This window comes from Haliotis asinina, chromosome 14 (assembly GCF_037392515.1).
Source record: "Haliotis asinina isolate JCU_RB_2024 chromosome 14, JCU_Hal_asi_v2, whole genome shotgun sequence".
Taxonomy (NCBI): domain Eukaryota; kingdom Metazoa; phylum Mollusca; class Gastropoda; order Lepetellida; family Haliotidae; genus Haliotis; species Haliotis asinina.
Window position 1 is genome coordinate 50,778,301 of NC_090293.1, and position 19,352 is coordinate 50,797,652.

A 19,352-nucleotide genomic window follows, 5' to 3' on the forward strand; every position below is an offset into this window, starting at 1 on the left:
AGTTCCGATAGGGACAATGAGTAAAGCAAAAATTCGAGTCTCGAGTCCTAGAGTGAGTGAGTGAGTGAGTGACTGAGTTTAGTTTTACGCCATACTCAGCAATATTCCAGCTATATGGCGGTGGTCTGTAAACAATCGAGTCTGCAGCAGACAATCCAGTGATCAACAGCATGAGCATTGATCTGAACAAGACCTAGTCTATCCCGTATCTTCACGGGCATCCGTTCTTAGTACACGTACTAAAAGCACGTGAAAAGCACGTACCCGATAATAATGACAGATCCCAATGAGTGAAAAAAGGATATTTAACATTGACATTGTTCTGTTTCATTTTCAAAGATTTTTTCAGTTCCAACTGGTAGTAAAGATGGACTCAAATGGTGGTTAATTAACTGTTAAATTCCAAATATAATTCACCATTTCTTGTTTAATAGTTATTAGGAATATCAAATACTATTTTCAAAGAAATACGTTTTTCAACAGCATATACCCGCTTTTGTGCTTCGTGACAAAACCCATTAAGAGCGGATGAAATACACATTTGTTTAGGTATGTATGACCTGAACGTGACGACACTTGTAAAGGTCGAGAAGTGTTAGTTACATACAACGATTAACACAAGACTGTTGTCTTTCCACATCATCGACTGTAACCGTGCAAAAATGTGAACGATTAATTGATACAATAAATGAATGAATTGCTCGTTTTGTATGAGAACCCTTATGAAAACCATTCATGTTCAGAATGATATTCCAATGTCCAATACACTGGGAACTATAGTTCCGCCTGCTTTACGTACCCCCTGTACGTACCCTTTACGTACGTCACATCCTCTGCATAATAATGAAATGAGGGCATACCAAAGGATTTCGAAAATATTTTGCCTCATCGCGCACTTCTGATAAATCTGTCATTTTGTACTGAAATACATGCACCCATATCTTTTGATAAATGCCGATTGTGTGAAACTTTCGTACACACAGAATATACGTCACTCTGAATGCTACAAGCGGGAAGGGAAACCTGTACTTGCAATTTGGATAGGAAGTGTAAACGTTAATAAACGTTTCAAGGACAGACATCTTATGAACGCACCACCATTTCCCTCTATTACCACCCCTAAACACATTGCGTGATATGCACATGTACAATGCAGTAGCCCGATACACGTGCATGGGGTCCCATTCTTGATTTTGACGATTTTTCAAGAAGTTCGAGAAATCACTTAGAACACTAATGATGACACTCATCTTGCAGCATACATTTGTTAGTGTTTGTTTCTAGTCGTTTGTTTTAAAATGAAAATCGTATACATGCAAATTACATGTCATATACCAAGCGTCTTTCAAAAGCGACTACATTCCAAATAGCTATGGTTGTAAAGAAGTGCAAATGGTGATGCACTCTCAAAACATTCAATACTATCACATCAACATTGATTGATTCAGATAAATCTCCTCAATATTTTTAATCGTAAATAAAAAACCCTGAAGGTCCCTTACCTTTTGTTTGAAGTGTATATAAAAGAATGCGATTATAAACTTAAATTTGTAATTAAGTAAGATATATCTGAACATTTTACACGAAAGGTTTCCATGCATCGTGAAATCGAGCAATGCCGTGATTAGAAACCCACTGCATTTGAAAAATACAACACCATTTGTCACTTACAGGTATAATGGTAATCTCTAAACACTAATAACCGTGCGAATAAGCTACAAACAACAACGGTAGAAAACACGTTTCATCAGAATATTTGTCAGTATGGAACGTACAATTGTATCCCTACAATAGAAACAATGAACACTGAATATGAATATACCTTTGACCTTGACCACTCGATTCCGTTAATTGCCTCTTACAAGCATTGGTTGCTCAAGGCCAGTTATTCAACGGACACGTGACTGCATTTGATCGAAATGTTCTGAATACACAAGACAAAACATATGACAGTAAACAATACACCATTTTAACATATATTATATTTCCATTTTGCATGTAAACGGAGCCAGTGGATTGTATACATCATATCACCATTGTGCCACTCGAACAGTGTTCGCTCTACGTAGAGGCTTTCAAAGAGAGCTGTCATGATACAAATTCTATAATACATTTGTATCGGAAATCGATATCTTATCGACTATAATCGACTAGGTGGGATGAATGTCTAAACATGTTGTATCAGTAGCTAACAAATAGACAACATATCATATTATATCGTCTGAATTCGGTGAGCATTCGATATACAGGAAGCATGCGCATTACTTACTTTTTTTGTTTTATTTTTGATTGGGGAGGAATTGAGACGTGTCAGCAAGAGAGCGAGAGCGGGCATTTGTTCTGAAACAGTGGGGATTGGATTGAATGTTTTCCAGCAGCCATTGGACTAAAAATTCATGACACCCTCATGCCATGTCAAGAAATCTATGCCTAAATTACTGACTAACACAGCAACAGGCTGAACAAGTTGGTCTACTTGAAAATCATCAGTAGTAATTGGACATAAAACGTATACTGGCACGATGTTTGGGCCAATCTCTTAAAGAAATAAAGAACTTTTACTTATATGATTACAATAGTTTAATAGGGATTTCTGATCGTAAGATATAGCATATATGTTTCTGTATCGTTATCTCAAGTATATCTGCGATTATGGTAGCATAATTTACTGCATACATGTTATAAATATAGACATATTTTTCTGTACTTATGGAATTGTACGGTAGAACTCGCATAGTTTATCCACGCATGAAAACCACTGTTCATAGTTTTAAAAATACATCGGAGCGTATCGATGATTACATCAACATGCATAAAGATTTGCGCTTGCTGTGTCAGTCCGTCCATGGAACGGTTTCATGCCATCAACCATAGTGTCTGACCACAAGCCATCAACCTCAGTATCCTACCACACACTGTTAACCACAGTGTCTGACCACACGCTGTGAATCACAGTGTCTGACCACACGCTGTAAATCACAGTGTCTGACCACACGCTGTAAATCACAGTGTCTGACCACACGCTGTTAACCACAGTGTCTGACCACACGCTGTTAACCACAGTGTCTGACCACACGCTGTTAACCACAGTGTCTGACCACACGCTGTAAATCACAGTGTCTGACCACACGCTGTTAACCACAGTGTCTGACCACACGCTGTTAACCACAGTGTCTGACCACACGCTGTTAACCACAGTGTCTGACCACACGCTGTTAACCACAGTGTCTGACCACACGCTGTAAATCACAGTGTCTGACCACACGCTGTTAACCACAGTGTCTGACCACACGCTGTTAACCACAGTGTCTGACCACACGCTGTTAACCACAGTGTCTGACCACACGCTGTAAATCACAGTGTCTGACCACACGCTGTAAATCACAGTGTCTGACCACACGCTGTAAATCACAGTGTCTGACCACACGCTGTTAACCACAGTGTCTGACCACAAGGCTTATCACAGTGTCTGACCACACGCTGTTAATCACAGTGTCTGACCACATGCTGTTAACCACAGTGTCTGACAACATATTCCATTTAACCACCTCTTACAACTGTAAGTGGCTGTACACTCGGACTCGTGGGCCCATGGTATAGTTTGCCATGCATGAACAACGCAATTGATAATTCAGGGATCTAACATTTTATTGCATGCAATATTCATATCATATACAGGTGTTTCTTTTGACCACTAGTGTAAGCAAGCAGTATGCTTTCGCCTCAGAAGGGGATCTTAAATGGATATTCAGGATGATCGATCACTCTGAAACACACAACAATGATCAACGTCACTCAGTGGCATTGAGAATACAGTCCAACACTGTCGCTTCGAAGGAAACCGCATAAAGATTTGGAATTGTCCAACCGCAAAATCATTACAGCAGAGGTCTCTATGAAGATTTACAATATTTACAATGTGTGACGTTTTGTGTTATTTGATTTTGTTTACTTCACCAGCAGATTTGATAACCACAGTGTCTTACCACAAGCCATCAAACACAGTGTCTTACCACACACCGTCAACAACAATGTCTTACCACAAGCCAACAACCATAGTGTCTTACAACACGCAACCAAACACAGTGTCTGAGCACACGCCACCAAGCACAGTGTCTGACTACAACCCGCCAAACACAGTGTCTGAGCACAAGCCACCAACAACAGTGTCTGACCACAACCCGTCAAACACAGTGTCTGAGCACAAGCCACCAACCACAGTGTCTTACCAAAACCCGCCAAACACAGTGTCTGAGCACAAGACATCAACCACAGTGTCTGACCACAAGACATCGACCACGGTGTCTCACGACAAGCCATCAACCACAGTGTCTTACCGCACACAGTCAACCACAGTGTCTGACCACAACCCGCCAAACACAGTGTCTGAGCTCAAGACACCAACCACAGTGTCTGACCACAAGACATCGATCACGGTGTCTCACGACAAGCCATCAACCACAGTGTCTTACCGCACACAGTCAACCACAGTGTCTGACCACAATCCGCCAAACACAGTGTCTCAGCACAAGCCACCAAGCACAGTGTCTTACCAAAACCCGCCAAACACAGTGTCTCAGCACAAGCCACCAACAACAGTGTCTGACTACAACCCGCCAAACGCAGTGTCTGAGCACAAACCACCAACCACGGTGTCTGACCACAAGACATCGACCACGGTGTCTCACGACAAGCCATCAACCACAGTGTCTTACCGCACACAGTCAACTACAGTGTCTGACCAAAACCCACCAAAGACAGTGTCTCAGCACAAGCCACCAACAACAGTGTCTGACCACAACCCGCCAAACACAGTGTCTGAGCACAAGCCACCAACCACAGTGTCTGACCACAAGACATCGACCACGGTGTCTCACGACAAGCTATCAACCACAGTGTCTTACCGCACACAGTCAACCACAGTGTCTGACCACAACCCGCCAAACACAGTGTCTCAGCACAAGCCACCAAGGACAGTGTCTGACTACAACCCGCCAAACACAGTGTCTGAGCACAAGCCACCAACAACAGTGTCTGACCACAACCCGTCAAACACAGTGTCTGAGCACAAGCCACCAACCACAGTGTCTTACCAAAACCCGCCAAACGCAGTGTCTGAGCACAAGACATCAACCACAGTGTCTGACCACAAGACATCGACCACGGTGTCTCACGACAAGCCATCAACCACAGTGTCTTACCGCACACAGTCAACCACAGTGTCTGACCACAACCCGCCAAACACAGTGTCTGAGCTCAAGACACCAACCACAGTGTCTGACCACAAGACATCGATCACGGTGTCTCACGACAAGCCATCAACCACAGTGTCTTACCGCACACAGTCAACCACAGTGTCTGACCACAACCCGCCAAACACAGTGTCTCAGCACAAGCCACCAAGCACAGTGTCTTACCAAAACCCGCCAAACACAGTGTCTCAGCACAAGCCACCAACAACAGTGTCTGACTACAACCCGCCAAACGCAGTGTCTGAGCACAAACCACCAACCACGGTGTCTGACCACAAGACATCGACCACGGTGTCTCACGACAAGCCATCAACCACAGTGTCTTACCGCACACAGTCAACTACAGTGTCTGACCAAAACCCACCAAAGACAGTGTCTCAGCACAAGCCACCAACAACAGTGTCTGACCACAACCCGCCAAACACAGTGTCTGAGCACAAGCCACCAACCACAGTGTCTGACCACAAGACATCGACCACGGTGTCTCACGACAAGCCATCAACCACAGTGTCTGACCAAAAGCCATCACTGGTGGTCGCTTGAGTATCCTCGCATTCCTTATCAAATATAATGAGTATTTCTATAAAAGTATGTGGAGAATAATGTAATCTCTTAATATACAGTGACTTTCAGGGTACAAGCGTGGTATAGTTGTGATACTCACATGTCCTGTTCATAGACACGGAAATCTCTGTTCAGGCTGAACATTTGTTGCATCTCAGCCTCTGACAGTTCGAAGTCGAACAACTGAAACATGCAAACATAACGCCAACGTTAGATTATAGTCACTGGACTCCTAACGATGCCATTATCTTTACTTCGTATTATCTTTACTTAATTACAGATGACGGTACTTGTCCACATAGCCGTGTCCAGAGTGATCGACCTTTGCAGGGTATGGAACTCCCAAACGTTCAGCCAGACCAGGACTGGTTAGACGTAAAACTTGCCAGCTCTGACCAAAACTTACCTGCCTGATAATAAATTTAATTTAATAATAATGACATAGATTATAATCCAGTTGGAATTCATCATGTATTTTTACGAGTGAATTAATAATGATGTATTGTTTCAAAAATATGATGAATATCTTCGTAAACATGTCTAAATGTAACCCGACCGCCGGGCAGGGGAATTTGAGAATCTGGCAGTCGCTGATGAAAATATCCCGTCCTTTGGTCAGGCAGGCAGGTACTTCGAACGCTGACTTTTGTTGTATTGTCTACCTGGAAGTTCTCCTTGATCCTGGAGGGCGTGACGCTCTTTGGGATGATGACCAATCCCCGCTGGAGAAGGAACCTCAGACACACCTGAACCGTTAGAAAATGCAATGTCTGATATGCTTCATTTCACTTCAGGTCACCATTGACTGACTGATTACTACTCAACCTTCAATGCTTGTTCAGCGCTCAAAGAATATTTCCATTTGAATACATTTTTAAACTACAATTTGATGTTATGAGGATATGGTTTTGCTGAGTCTGTCACAATAATGAACACAGTTGTGAACGTGCATTTTCATGAATTTCGAAAGCTGACTGACTAGCTGAAGTTTTGCGATGGGGTTCCACCTCAATGACTTCAATAAGACATGGCGTCAGTAATTCTCAAAAACAATAGTCCGGAGTTAATTAATGACGTCACGAACATGAACAATGGATTACGTCATATCGTAATTTCTCAGCCTAAACCCTGTAACATCCATCTTCAGTCAACAAGAATATAATGAACATTTAGGTGGTAAACTTATAACATAATATTAAACCACTGGGGATAGGTTTGGCCATTGTTCTTGGGAGTGTTTTAAAAACATAATCTTCATCATGACTAATACATTTTATACGTATTAAATACGTATCCCCTCGTGGTGTAAGCCGTTTAGTCACAAGCACTACGGTAGTTATTTGGATAAAATCTGATCGGGCAAAGCGTCGCGTAGTTTATTTCAATAACTAGCTTGGAAGGGTGATTAACCTGCACATAACATCCCCCTTCTGAATTTACTCAGTGGAACGACACGAAATAGTCAAGGACCTTTTTGGGACAACTGCTAACTCATTTCTCTCGTGTGAATGTCAATTCCGGTAGAGTATTATAGCAACATATTAAATGTTCCGTGGTTGCCAAGACAACCAGAGTGCCATTACAGATACACGTACCTGAGCCGGTGTTTTCCCTTTGGCCGCAGCGATTTCTTTCAAAATGGGCTGTTCGAACAACACTGGATCGTCACTGTTCTTCCTGGAAATGCAAGAAAACATGGCCTAAGGCAGAGTGAGTAAGCGAGTGCGTTTAGTTTTACGCCGCACTCAGCAATATTCCAGCTATATGGCGGCGGTCTGTAAATAATCGAGTCTGGACCAGACAATCCAGTGATCAACAGCATAAGCATCGATCTGCGCATACAAATTGGGAACCGATGACATGTGTCAAGCGAGCCTGACCAGCAGATCCCGTTAGTCACATCTTACGACAAGCATAGGCGCATTTTATGGCAAGCATGGCCCCTGAGGCAGAAAAAACTAAAACTAGAGAAATGTATGCAGTGTACAGACATTTTAGGTTAGGTTCAACCAGCTTTTGTCAGCTGCATGTCTGAAAGGTGTGGATTGTTGTCTGTCCTTCTATGTAAGGGTGGGATGTGGTTTGTCCCCAGTATATGAGGACTGGAGCGTTGTTTGTCCCCTTACTGATAAGGAGTTGGATTTCTGCTGTATATATTACAAAGGAATTTATTACCATGGCCTGTTTGGAGTCCCGAAGGGAGAGTAGGCTGTGACGATCAGTCCCCGTTCTTGGCAGAAGTCAATCAGCCTAGTGTTACTGAAGAATGGGTTCACCTCGATCTGGAATGAAACAAATGGTAAAGGAGAAATTCCTTGTCCACAAGCATTTTCAAGGACTCTGCATTATCCTGAAAATACTGCTACAGAAGATGCCAATATCCACTGATGACGGGAGAATATTGAATGTAAACAACATCATTGCTATTTTACAAAGGGACAATCAATATTTTATATCAGTTTACGGTTGATATCGAGGGATGTCACGGGTACTGGGAAAGCAGGTCGTTAAAAACGTTGCAGTTTTTATATGAATAAAAGAATTTGAAATATTATAATTGAACATTATACATGGATAGTGGGAGGAGATTTCGATAGGAAGGAATTGGGGAGGGGTAGGGGGAGAGGTCGATGTGTGTGTGGGATGGGGTGGGGTGGTGGCGGGATGGTGGTAGGATGAAGAGTAATGGTTTGTGGATCTTACACAAAGTCATATTCACACTTGCATATAACAATTACAGTTGTAGCGGGCACAATTTCACACCTTTGCGACAATGTTTTGGTCCATATTATATGTACTGAGGCATATGCACTCATTTTAGCTTCATTTTGATGCAGTGAAAGGTTCATTTCCCTTACGGCGAATAGCTTCCAAGCAGAGAACACTGGCCATATATGGAATGTATACAATTGCACCGAACATCGATCACTGTCGCAAGCGCTGTTGTCGGTGTTTCCCGAACTGGTTTCAATAAGACGTTTCGTTATAGGACATTCCTAAAAGCATTCCTATGGATTAACTCTATGAAGTTCGCTTGAAATATGTTTGGTCGGCAGTTGGGTGTAATATAGTGCCCTCAAGTTGATTGTGTGTCACTGGGGGACGTATGTTCTGTTTGTGTTTGTAAACTGAAGGAAACGCATTCAACATGCGTGTGCGTGTGCGTGTGCGTGTGCGTGTGCGTGTGTGTTACCTGGATGTTGCATGGCTTGATCCGAGCCCCATCAATCACTCTCTGCACCTGTTGGCTGTTGAAGTTGGAGATGCCGATATTTCTTGTCAGCCCGGCATCCATTGCATCCTCCATTCCCTGAGTGGGATGGTGGTACAGTGTTACATGGGTACAGAGTTTCACTGTTATACAGTTAACATGATACACAGGTCTACAATTCAGTTACAGTATTACAGAGTGACAGTTACAGTGTTATAGATCAACACATGTAGTTACTAAGATGGTATTCTATGACTATAATGTAGTTGAATAACAGTGTGTCAATGGTCAATGTAAGCGTAGTTACGTCCCTTAGCTGTACCAGGAGCTTCAACACCCAGCACTGTCCATCACTGCCAAGCGATCAGATACTATACAGCACTATGTAGCCACAGCACTTTACAACACCATTTGGCACTGTTCAACACTGTCTAGCATTATCCATCAGCGCCCAGCGATACCAGGCACTGCCTGGCAATATCCATCACTATCTAACACTTTCAGCACTATCCAGTGCAATCCAGGTTAGCTTAGCATTATCCAGCACTAACTACCAATATGAACACTACAGAGCACGGTCCCAAACTATCCATCACCACGCAACACTATCCTCGACTACCCAGCACTTCCCAGCAATAGAATTAGCGCACCAACCTTCCATGTATCCAAGAGATCGTGGAACTCAAAGATGTGTTTGCCATTTTCGTCTTGGGGGAAATTTTTGTCGCCTTCCTAAAAAGTAAACAACAACAGCTGCAAGATTAAACAATAATTGAAAATGGGATATTCATTTTATACACACACAAGCACGTGAGCACGCACGCATGCACATATGTACGCACACGCACACACATATGTCATACTGCTAGCACCACCATTACGATCAAGTCCACCACCACTATTAGCCATTCAACCATCGCCACTACCATCCACTCTACCACAACCACTTCAATCGCCTGCTTTAGCCACTACAATGTCGTCTACCTCAGTCATTACCATCCCGTCTACCACCACTACCATCATTCATCTCAACCACTACCATGAGTCATCTGCACCACTACCATCTAGTCTACCACCAGTACCATCCGGTCTACAATCTCCAACAGAATCTAGTCTATCGTCACAACCATCCAGTACACCACCGCTATCATCCAGTCTACTACCACTACCAACCATCCGGTCTACAGCAACCACTATCATTGCCACTACCATCCATTCTACCACCACTGTCATCTAGTCTATCACCACCACCATTACCATGTTGTCTACCAGCGACCAAGCTACAGCTACCATCAAGTCTATAACCACCCCTCCCTTCAATAAAAACCAGGAAAAAATAGAGTGAAAATGACCAAAATAGATAAACAAGAGTAACATTTAAGAAAAACATGAACAGGGATACTATGAAATTAACTTACATCACCATTTGCAGATTTTATTTAGATTTTAAAATAATTACCATATACGGTTTCACGTACCCCGATGACGTTGCCCATGCTATACACCGCTGATCTGCCTTGTCCAGAGTCGACTACCCACATGTCGTAGATGCATACTAGTATATGATACGTTGCTAGGGTGTTAAAAACCAACTTAACTGACCTTTAAGGATGTGGGCCAGTGGATAAGGTAAAGGTCAATGTAGTCCAGCTTGAGTTTCACGAGCGCCTTCTTCAGCTGCTCTGTGACGGCGCCGCGTCTGTGAGCGGTGTCCCATAGCTACATCGCAGGAACAAAGTGTTAATGTCCCAGTACACTGAAACACTGTAATCACTATTTGACCTACGTTGGTATTTACTCTCTAAACGCAGCAAAATGGTATGTCTGCACAGTTTGGAGGTCAGCAGGTGACCCAAATGATATATGTCCTTTGTTATGATATATACTGAACAGAAAAGTTATATATCTCGAAGATTTTGGGAATGTTTAACTAAAGTGTGTGCTGAGTTTTCATAGTAAACAAAACCACTAAAGTAACCCTGGTCCTCATATTATTTTGTTCACTAAATACTCTCTAGGCATTTTCTAATCGTGAACATTACTTAACGTTATGTAACTAGAATTCAAAATATCGTAAAGATCTGGGAAATAAGCAATCCATTCAACGAAAGGCGACTACGCTTGTCATAAAAGGCCACTAACGGGATCGGGTGGTCAGATTCGCTCTTTTGGTTGACACACGCCATGGATTCCCAAATCCCAGTTGCGCAGATCGATGCTCATGCTGTTGATCACTGGATTGTCTTGCTCAAATCCGATTATTTACAGACCGACGCCACATGGCTGGAATACTGCTGAGTGCGACGTAAAACTAAACTCGCTCAGTCACTCTTGGGGCGGTGGGGTAGCCTAGTGATTAAAGTGTTCGCTCGTCACGCCGAAGACCCGGGTTCGATTCCCCACATGGGTACAATGTGTGAGGCCCATTTTCTGGTGTCCCCCGTCGTGATATCGCTGGAATATTGCTAAAAGAGGCGTAAAACCAAACTCACTCACTCACTCACTCACTCACTCTTAAATATCAATCACAACAGCTACTGTGGGTCTTGTTTGAATTAGGAGACATGACGACCTTGTAGTACCTTGGTGGTGACAAAGAGGTCATTTCTCGTCACGGTGCCATCTTTGATTTTAGCCTCTATTGCTTCCCCAACTTCATCCTCGTTGTCATACGCCCACGCACAATCGACGTGTCTGTATCCTTCCGCGATGGCAGTTTTGACCGCCTCACAGACAGCACCAGGTGGAGCCTGAAACATTCAGACAGCGATATATCAGACGCGCTGCAGTAAGATGCAGTCATCAATATGTCAGCTGTCATAAAGCAGGATTCTGCCATCAATATGTCAAATGCGAAACAGAAAAATGAAGACATCAAAGAGTCAGCCGTGTTAGAGTAGGATGCAGTCATCAATATGTCACCCGTGTTAGAGCAGAATGCGGTCATCAATATGTCACCCGTCTTACAGTAGGATGCAATCATCAATATGTCACCCGTCTTACAGTAGGATGCAGACATCAATATGTCACCCGTCTTACAGTAGAATATAATCATCAATATGTCAGCCACGAAAGAGTAAAATACAACCATCAATGTGTCAGCTGTTTTAAAGTAGAATGTAGTCATCAGTATGTGAAACGTGTACCAGTAGGATGGAGTCATGAATGTGTCAGACGTGAAAAGTATAATAAAGACATCAGAATGTAGGTCGTGTTACAGTGGGATGGAGTCATGAATGTGTCAGACGTGAAAAGTAAAATAAAGAAATCAGTATGTAGGCCGTGTCACAGTAGGATGGAGTCATGAATGTGTCAGACGTGAAACAGTAAAATAAAGACATCAGTATGTAGGCCGTGTCACAGTAGGATGCAGTCATGAATGTGTCAGACGTGAAACAGTGAAGTAAGGGCATCATTATGTCAGTGTGTTACATTAGGATCTAGTCATCATTGTAAACCAAAAGTTACTGTGTATGTAATCTGATTAGTTGAAAAACATGATCAAATGGTATTAGATTCCCGGAAACTGCGAGACTATTCACTGCGTATTGACACGTAAACAATTGTTTTGTTGTGTCATCAACAGTGGTGACGTCATTCAAATCATATTGTGACTTAAAGTTAGAATGACGTCACAAATGAGCGACTCCAGATGCTACCATGGGAACCAGCTGCAACGGCGAGCTGATGACACTTCACTGCTGTACCCCTACTCGATGTAAACGAGTCTGGACAGTAAAACCCCTTTGGTTTACTTTTTTGTTTACAATGCCGATAAACGTCATGTGACGCCGTCGGTTCCAAATGCATTCCCGTGCTTCAAATAATCAATAACACCCGAAAATTGGCTAACACATGATGTTTATCTCCTAAATATGTCAGACGTGTTTCAGTGATCATTATATCAGCCATGTTACAGTCGGATGTCATCAATATATCTCAGCGGTGTTACACCAGGATGCAGTGATCTACATGCGAGACGTGTTACAGTAGGATGCAGTCATCTACATCCGAGACCTGTTACAACAGGATGCAGTCATCTACATGTGAGACGTGTTGCAACAGGATGCCGTCATCTACATGCGAGACGTGTTACAACAGGATGCAGTGATCTACATGTGAGACGTGTTACAACAGGATGCAGTGATCTACATGCGAGACGTGTTACAACAGGATGCAGTGATCTACATGCGAGACGTGTTACAGTAGGATGCAGTCATCTACATCCGAGACGTGTTACAACAGGATGCAGTGATCTACATGCGAGACGTGTTACAACAGGATGCTATCATCTACATGCGAGACGTGTTACAACAGGATGCTATCATCTACATGCGAGACGTGTTACAGTAGGATGCAGTCATCTACATCCGAGACATGTTACAACAGGATGCAGTGATCTACATGCGAGACGTGTTACAACAGGATGCAGTGATCTACATGCGAGACGTGTTACAACAGGATGCAGTGATCTACATGCGAGACGTGTTACAACAGGATGCTATCATCTACATTCGAGACGTGTTACAACAGGATGCTATCATCTACATGCGAGACGTGTTGCAACAGGATGCTATCATCTACATTCGAGACGTGTTACAACAGGATGCCGTCATCTACATGCGAGACGTGTTACAACAGGATGCAGTGATCTACATGCGAGACGTGTTACAACAGGATGCAGTCATCTACATGCGAGACGTGTTGCAACAGGATGCTATCATCTACATGCGAGACGTGTTGCAACAGGATGCTATCATCTACATGCGAGACGTGTTACAGTACGATGCAGTCATCTACATCCGAGACCTGTTGCAACAGGATGCTATCATCTACATGCGAGACGTGTTACAACAGGATGCAGTGATCTACATGCGAGACGTGTTACAACAGGATGCCGTCATCTACATGCGAGACGTGTTACAACAGGATGCAGTGATCTACATGTGAGACGTGTTACAACAGGATGCTATCATCTACATGCGAGACGTGTTGCAACAGGATGCTATCATCTACATGTGAGACGTGTTACAACAGGATGCTATCATCTACATCCGAGACGTGTTACAACAGGATGCTATCATCTACATGCGAGACGTGTTGCAACAGGATGCTATCATCTACATGCGAGACGTGTTACAGTACGATGCAGTCATCTACATCCGAGACCTGTTGCAACAGGATGCTATCATCTACATGCGAGACGTGTTACAGTACGATGCAGTCATCTACATGCGAGACGTGTTACAACAGGATGCCGTCATCTACATCCGAGACCTGTTACAACAGGATGCAGTGATCTACATGTGAGACGTGTTGCAACAGGATGCTATCATCTACATTCGAGACGTGTTACAACAGGATGCTATCATCTACATGCGAGACGTGTTACAACAGGATGCTATCATCTACATGCGAGACGTGTTACAGTAGGATGCAGTCATCTACATCCGAGACATGTTACAACAGGATGCAGTGATCTACATGCGAGACGTGTTACAACAGGATGCAGTGATCTACATGCGAGACGTGTTACAACAGGATGCAGTGATCTACATGCGAGACGTGTTACAACAGGATGCCGTCATCTACATGCGAGACGTGTTACAACAGGATGCAGTGATCTACATGCGAGACGTGTTACAACAGGATGCTATCATCTACATGCGAGACGTGTTACAACAGGATGCTATCATCTACATGCGAGACGTGTTGCAACAGGATGCTATCATCTACATGCGAGACGTGTTACAGTACGATGCAGTCATCTACATGCGAGACGTGTTACAACAGGATGCAGTGATCTACATGTGAGACGTGTTGCAACAGGATGCTATCATCTACATTCGAGACGTGTTACAACAGGATGCTATCATCTACATGCGAGACGTGTTACAACAGGATGCTATCATCTACATGCGAGACGTGTTACAACAGGATGCCGTCATCTACATGCGAGACGTGTTACAACAGGATGCAGTGATCTACATGTGAGACGTGTTACAACAGGATGCTATCATCTACATGCGAGACGTGTTACAACAGGATGCTATCATCTACATGCGAGACGTGTTGCAACAGGATGCTATCATCTACATGCGAGACGTGTTACAGTACGATGCAGTCATCTACATCCGAGACCTGTTGCAACAGGATGCTATCATCTACATGCGAGACATGTTACAACAGGATGCAGTGATCTACATGTGAGACGTGTTACAACAGGATGCAGTGATCTACATGTGAGACGTGTTGCAACAGGATGCTATCATCTACATGCGAGACGTGTTACAACAGGATGCCGTCATCTACATCCGAGACGTGTTACAGTACGATGCAGTCATCTACATCCGAGACCTGTTGCAACAGGATGCTATCATCTACATGCGAGACGTGTTACAACAGGATGCAGTGATCTACATGCGAGACGTGTTACAACAGGATGCTATCATCTACATGCGAGACGTGTTGCAACAGGATGCTATCATCTACATGCGAGACGTGTTACAACAGGATGCTATCATCTACATGCGAGACGTGTTACAACAGGATGCAGTGATCTACATGTGAGACGTGTTACAACAGGATGCAGTGATCTACATGCGAGACGTGTTACAACAGGATGCTATCATCTACATGCGAGACGTGTTACAACAGGATGCAGTGATCTACATGTGAGACGTGTTACAACAGGATGCAGTCATCTACATCCGAGACCTGTTGCAACAGGATGCTATCATCTACATGCGAGACGTGTTACAACAGGATGCAGTGATCTACATGTGAGACGTGTTACAACAGGATGCAGTGATCTACATGTGAGACGTGTTGCAACAGGATGCTATCATCTACATGCGAGACGTGTTACAACAGGATGCCGTCATCTACATCCGAGACCTGTTACAACAGGATGCAGTGATCTACATGTGAGACCTGTTACAACAGGATGCAGTGATCTACATGTGAGACGTGTTGCAGTACGATGCAGTCATCTACATGCGAGACGTGTTACAACAGGATGCCGTCATCTACATCCGAGACCTGTTACAACAGGATGCAGTGATCTACATGTGAGACGTGTTGCAACAGGATGCTATCATCTACATGCGAGACGTGTTACAACAGGATGCAGTCATCTACATGCGAGACGTGTTACAGTACGATGCAGTTTTCACATTTTTAGCCGTGGATTACAGATTTGGGATAGATTTGAAGCTGAAATAATACTGAAATGTCGACTTAAATCAACATCAGGCACACAATGTTGAAACAATGTTCTACATCAACGAAGGAGAGATACAGATATGTTTTAATTTGAAACAAACTGATGTTCGAATGTTGACCTTAAAATTGTATGATTTCGCAATAGCATTCAACCAGATATCGTTGCTTTGGCAACATCATAACCATAAATATTTCTTTTTAACAAAAACTGCAGGGCGAGTAATTGTGTTAACCGCGCGCATGCTGGCCTTGCACACATCTTTGTCTCATCCAGATAACGCGGACTGATAGTAAAAGAAGATAGAGCGCTCACGCGATGCAAAAGTAAACACGTACACTTAACAAATATATTGGACTGGGATGATAAAAAGATCATTTACACCGAGGGGCGTATCTGAGATCAATGCTGAGTCCTTGAGAATGACAAAACACTATTTGATGTCCTGTAGTAAATATTCAGACGTAAGACGTTCCGTTTTCGCTGTAAATAGTCAACTTGAAAATCTTACAAGCACAGAAATAATCAGTATAATAATTTCACAATAATAATTTTCACAAAAAGTAGGTGAGCTCCTACCTCATCACATCAGTCTCCCCTCTTACCCCCAACTTGACCCACGTCCTAAGCCCCTGCCTCGTCACACCACTCCCCATCTTACCTCCCACTTGACCCATGTCCCAAACCCATGTCTCATCATACCACTCCCCATCTTACCTCCCACATGACCCATGTCCCAAACCCCTGTCTCGTCACACCACTCCCCATCTTACCTCCCACCACTCCCCATCTTACCTCCCACATGACCCACGTCCTAAACCCCTGCCTCGTCACACCACTCCCCATCTTACCTCTCACATGACCCACGTCCTAAACCCCTGCCTCGTCACACCACTCCCCATCTTACCTCTCACATGACCCACGTCCTAAACCCCTGCCTCGTCACACCACTCCCCATCTTACCTCTCACATGACCCACGTCCTAAACCCCTGCCTCGTCACACCACTCCCCATCTTACCTCCCACCATTCCCCATCTTACCTCCCACATGACCCACGTCCTAAACCCCTGCCTCGTCACACCACTCCCCATCTTACCTCTCACATGACCCACGTCCTAAACCCCTGCCTCGTCACACCACTCCCCATCTTACCTCTCACATGACCCACGTCCTAAACCCCTGCCTCGTCACACCACTCCCTATCTTACCTCTCACATGACCCACGTCCTAAACCCCTGCCTCGTCACACCACTCCCCATCTTACCTCCAACTTGACCCATGTCCTAAACCCCTGTCTCGTCACACCACTCCCCATCTTACCTCCCACATGACCCACGTCCTAAACCCCTGCCTCGTCACACCACTCCCCATCTTACTTCCCACATGACCCACGTCCTAAACCCCTGCCTCGTCACACCACTCCCCATCTTACTTCCCACATGACCCACGTCCTAAACCCCTGCCTCGTCACACCCCTCCCCATCTTACCTCCCACATGACCCACGTCCTAAACCCCTGCCTCGTCACACCCCTCCCCATCTTACCTCCCATGACCCACGTCCTAAACCCCTGCCTCGTCTCATCTCCTCGTCTCCTTACCTCCCATCTGACCAACGTCCTAAACGTGTCTAATCACACCCCTCTCCCGTCTTACCTCCCACGCGGTCTACGTCCTAAACCCCGGTCTCATCAAACCACTCTCCTTTCTCACCTCCCACACGGTCCACGTCCCGCACCCAACGGAGGGAATCTTGGCACCGCCGGGCAAAGTGACCGTCTTGGAAACCGACATTGTTTTAAATGACAACTCCTGCTGTTATCTGCCTGAATGAGTGACAACCTATTGGCTTGACCTAAAAAAATAGGTCATGCTATCAGTAGGCTCTACGCCAGGCTGATAAATAGTCGACTTAACATAACAATAACAATAAATATTCATGGGAAAAGAAATGCTGCATATTTCTGATAGTATACAGATGCTGCCATAACAGTTAGGCTAAAGCAAGAGGCACGATGTTAAAGGCATATCTTTTGTTCTGAAAACCCCCTTGTTTACTACAAGTAACTGGGGGTAAGTTATTTCCAGTTAGACCTGAATGCGTGACACCCTACTCCAACAATGACTGAGTGAGTGAGTTTAGTTTTACGCCGCTTTTAGCAACATGCCAGCAATATCACGGCGGGGGACACCAAGAAATGGGCTTCACACACTGTATCCATATGGGGATTTGTGTTCTAGCAAAGTGATACGCGTGCGTACAATAATCAGCCACAGGGTCCAGAATAACAAGGTTCATCACTCATGGGGTCTAGAAAAACAACGTTTAATGTATGATTATACATTCATCAGTGTTAGGGTGCGAAATAATGAGGTTCAGTGTATGTTGACAGAATAATCAATGATGGAGTCTGGAAAAACAACGTATAATGTAAACTGACGAGCCAAAGAAAGTACACAGGTGTAATTACTGCTTCAATGTCAAATTACGGTCTAACTAGTAAAATTATTGAAGAACATGGATTGTGTAGAACGAAACCATCATGCTCAATTTGCTAAATACATCTAAAATATTTTTTAGTATTTTGCACAAAGTTTTGCAAAATTGTGATATTTTTCCAACTTTCCCACGCACGAACACTTCTCGCACAAAGGGTATAAACCCTGTCGTTAAAACGCCAAGACTGACGTCGGCACAACGAGAACGGGCCACATGAATGTCACGAATGGGTGCTATGGGTGCATTATTGCAAGGACACTGGGTTGCACCAGACAAATCGCAATTCAGATGTTTAACCGTTTCAATATGGCAGGCTAGACATGTGATCGGCCCAGTAGTGGACTTTCCAGAGTCACAACACCCAAAGAGGATTGCGAGTAATTCACCTAGGCAACCGGATGTTGACGGTGACTTCATCAGCAGCCATGCCATTTGGTCTCGCATGAGCCGATTCACAGAGACAAGACGTCTTCATGCTGAGACCAAATGGGCCAACCGACCGCTGCGTGGCCTTGACCTTGACCTTCCAGGAGGAACCGTCTGCAGTGGTAATCACTGCATCGCTGTTTATTGTTACAATGTCACTTTGCAGTTAAAACACGTG

General features: G+C 44.0%; 1 protein-coding gene across 1 annotated transcript; it reads right to left on the reverse strand.

The window, feature by feature from the left end:
* Window positions 1-3,629: 3,629 nt before the first annotated feature.
* Window positions 3,630-18,084, reverse strand: LOC137261294 (aldo-keto reductase family 1 member B1-like). Its single transcript, XM_067799017.1, has 10 exons — window positions 17,962-18,084; window positions 11,610-11,777; window positions 10,630-10,746; window positions 9,682-9,759; window positions 9,010-9,126; window positions 7,992-8,098; window positions 7,412-7,493; window positions 6,479-6,562; window positions 5,917-5,999; window positions 3,630-3,766 (listed from the first exon to the last, which is right to left on the reverse strand). The coding sequence occupies exons 1-10, from the start codon at window positions 18,040-18,042 to the stop codon at window positions 3,724-3,726; spliced, it is 960 nt and encodes a 319-aa protein (XP_067655118.1). The 5' UTR covers window positions 18,043-18,084; the 3' UTR covers window positions 3,630-3,723.
* Window positions 18,085-19,352: the final 1,268 nt, after the last annotated feature.

What these genes read in the sequence shown, in the direction of transcription:
- LOC137261294 (XM_067799017.1), bottom strand. Translation starts at nt 18,042, where the DNA reads ATGTCGGTTTCCAAGACGGTCACTTTGCCCGGCGGTGCCAAGATTCCC. An exon ending in ACCTCTTTGTCACCACCAAG is followed by an intron (nt 10,747 to 11,609) that starts GTACTACAAGGT and finishes CCTGCGATGTAG; the next exon opens with CTATGGGACACCGCTCACAG. An exon ending in AAGGGAAAACACCGGCTCAG is followed by an intron (nt 6,563 to 7,411) that starts GTACGTGTATCT and finishes CTAACGGTTCAG; the next exon opens with GTGTGTCTGAGGTTCCTTCT.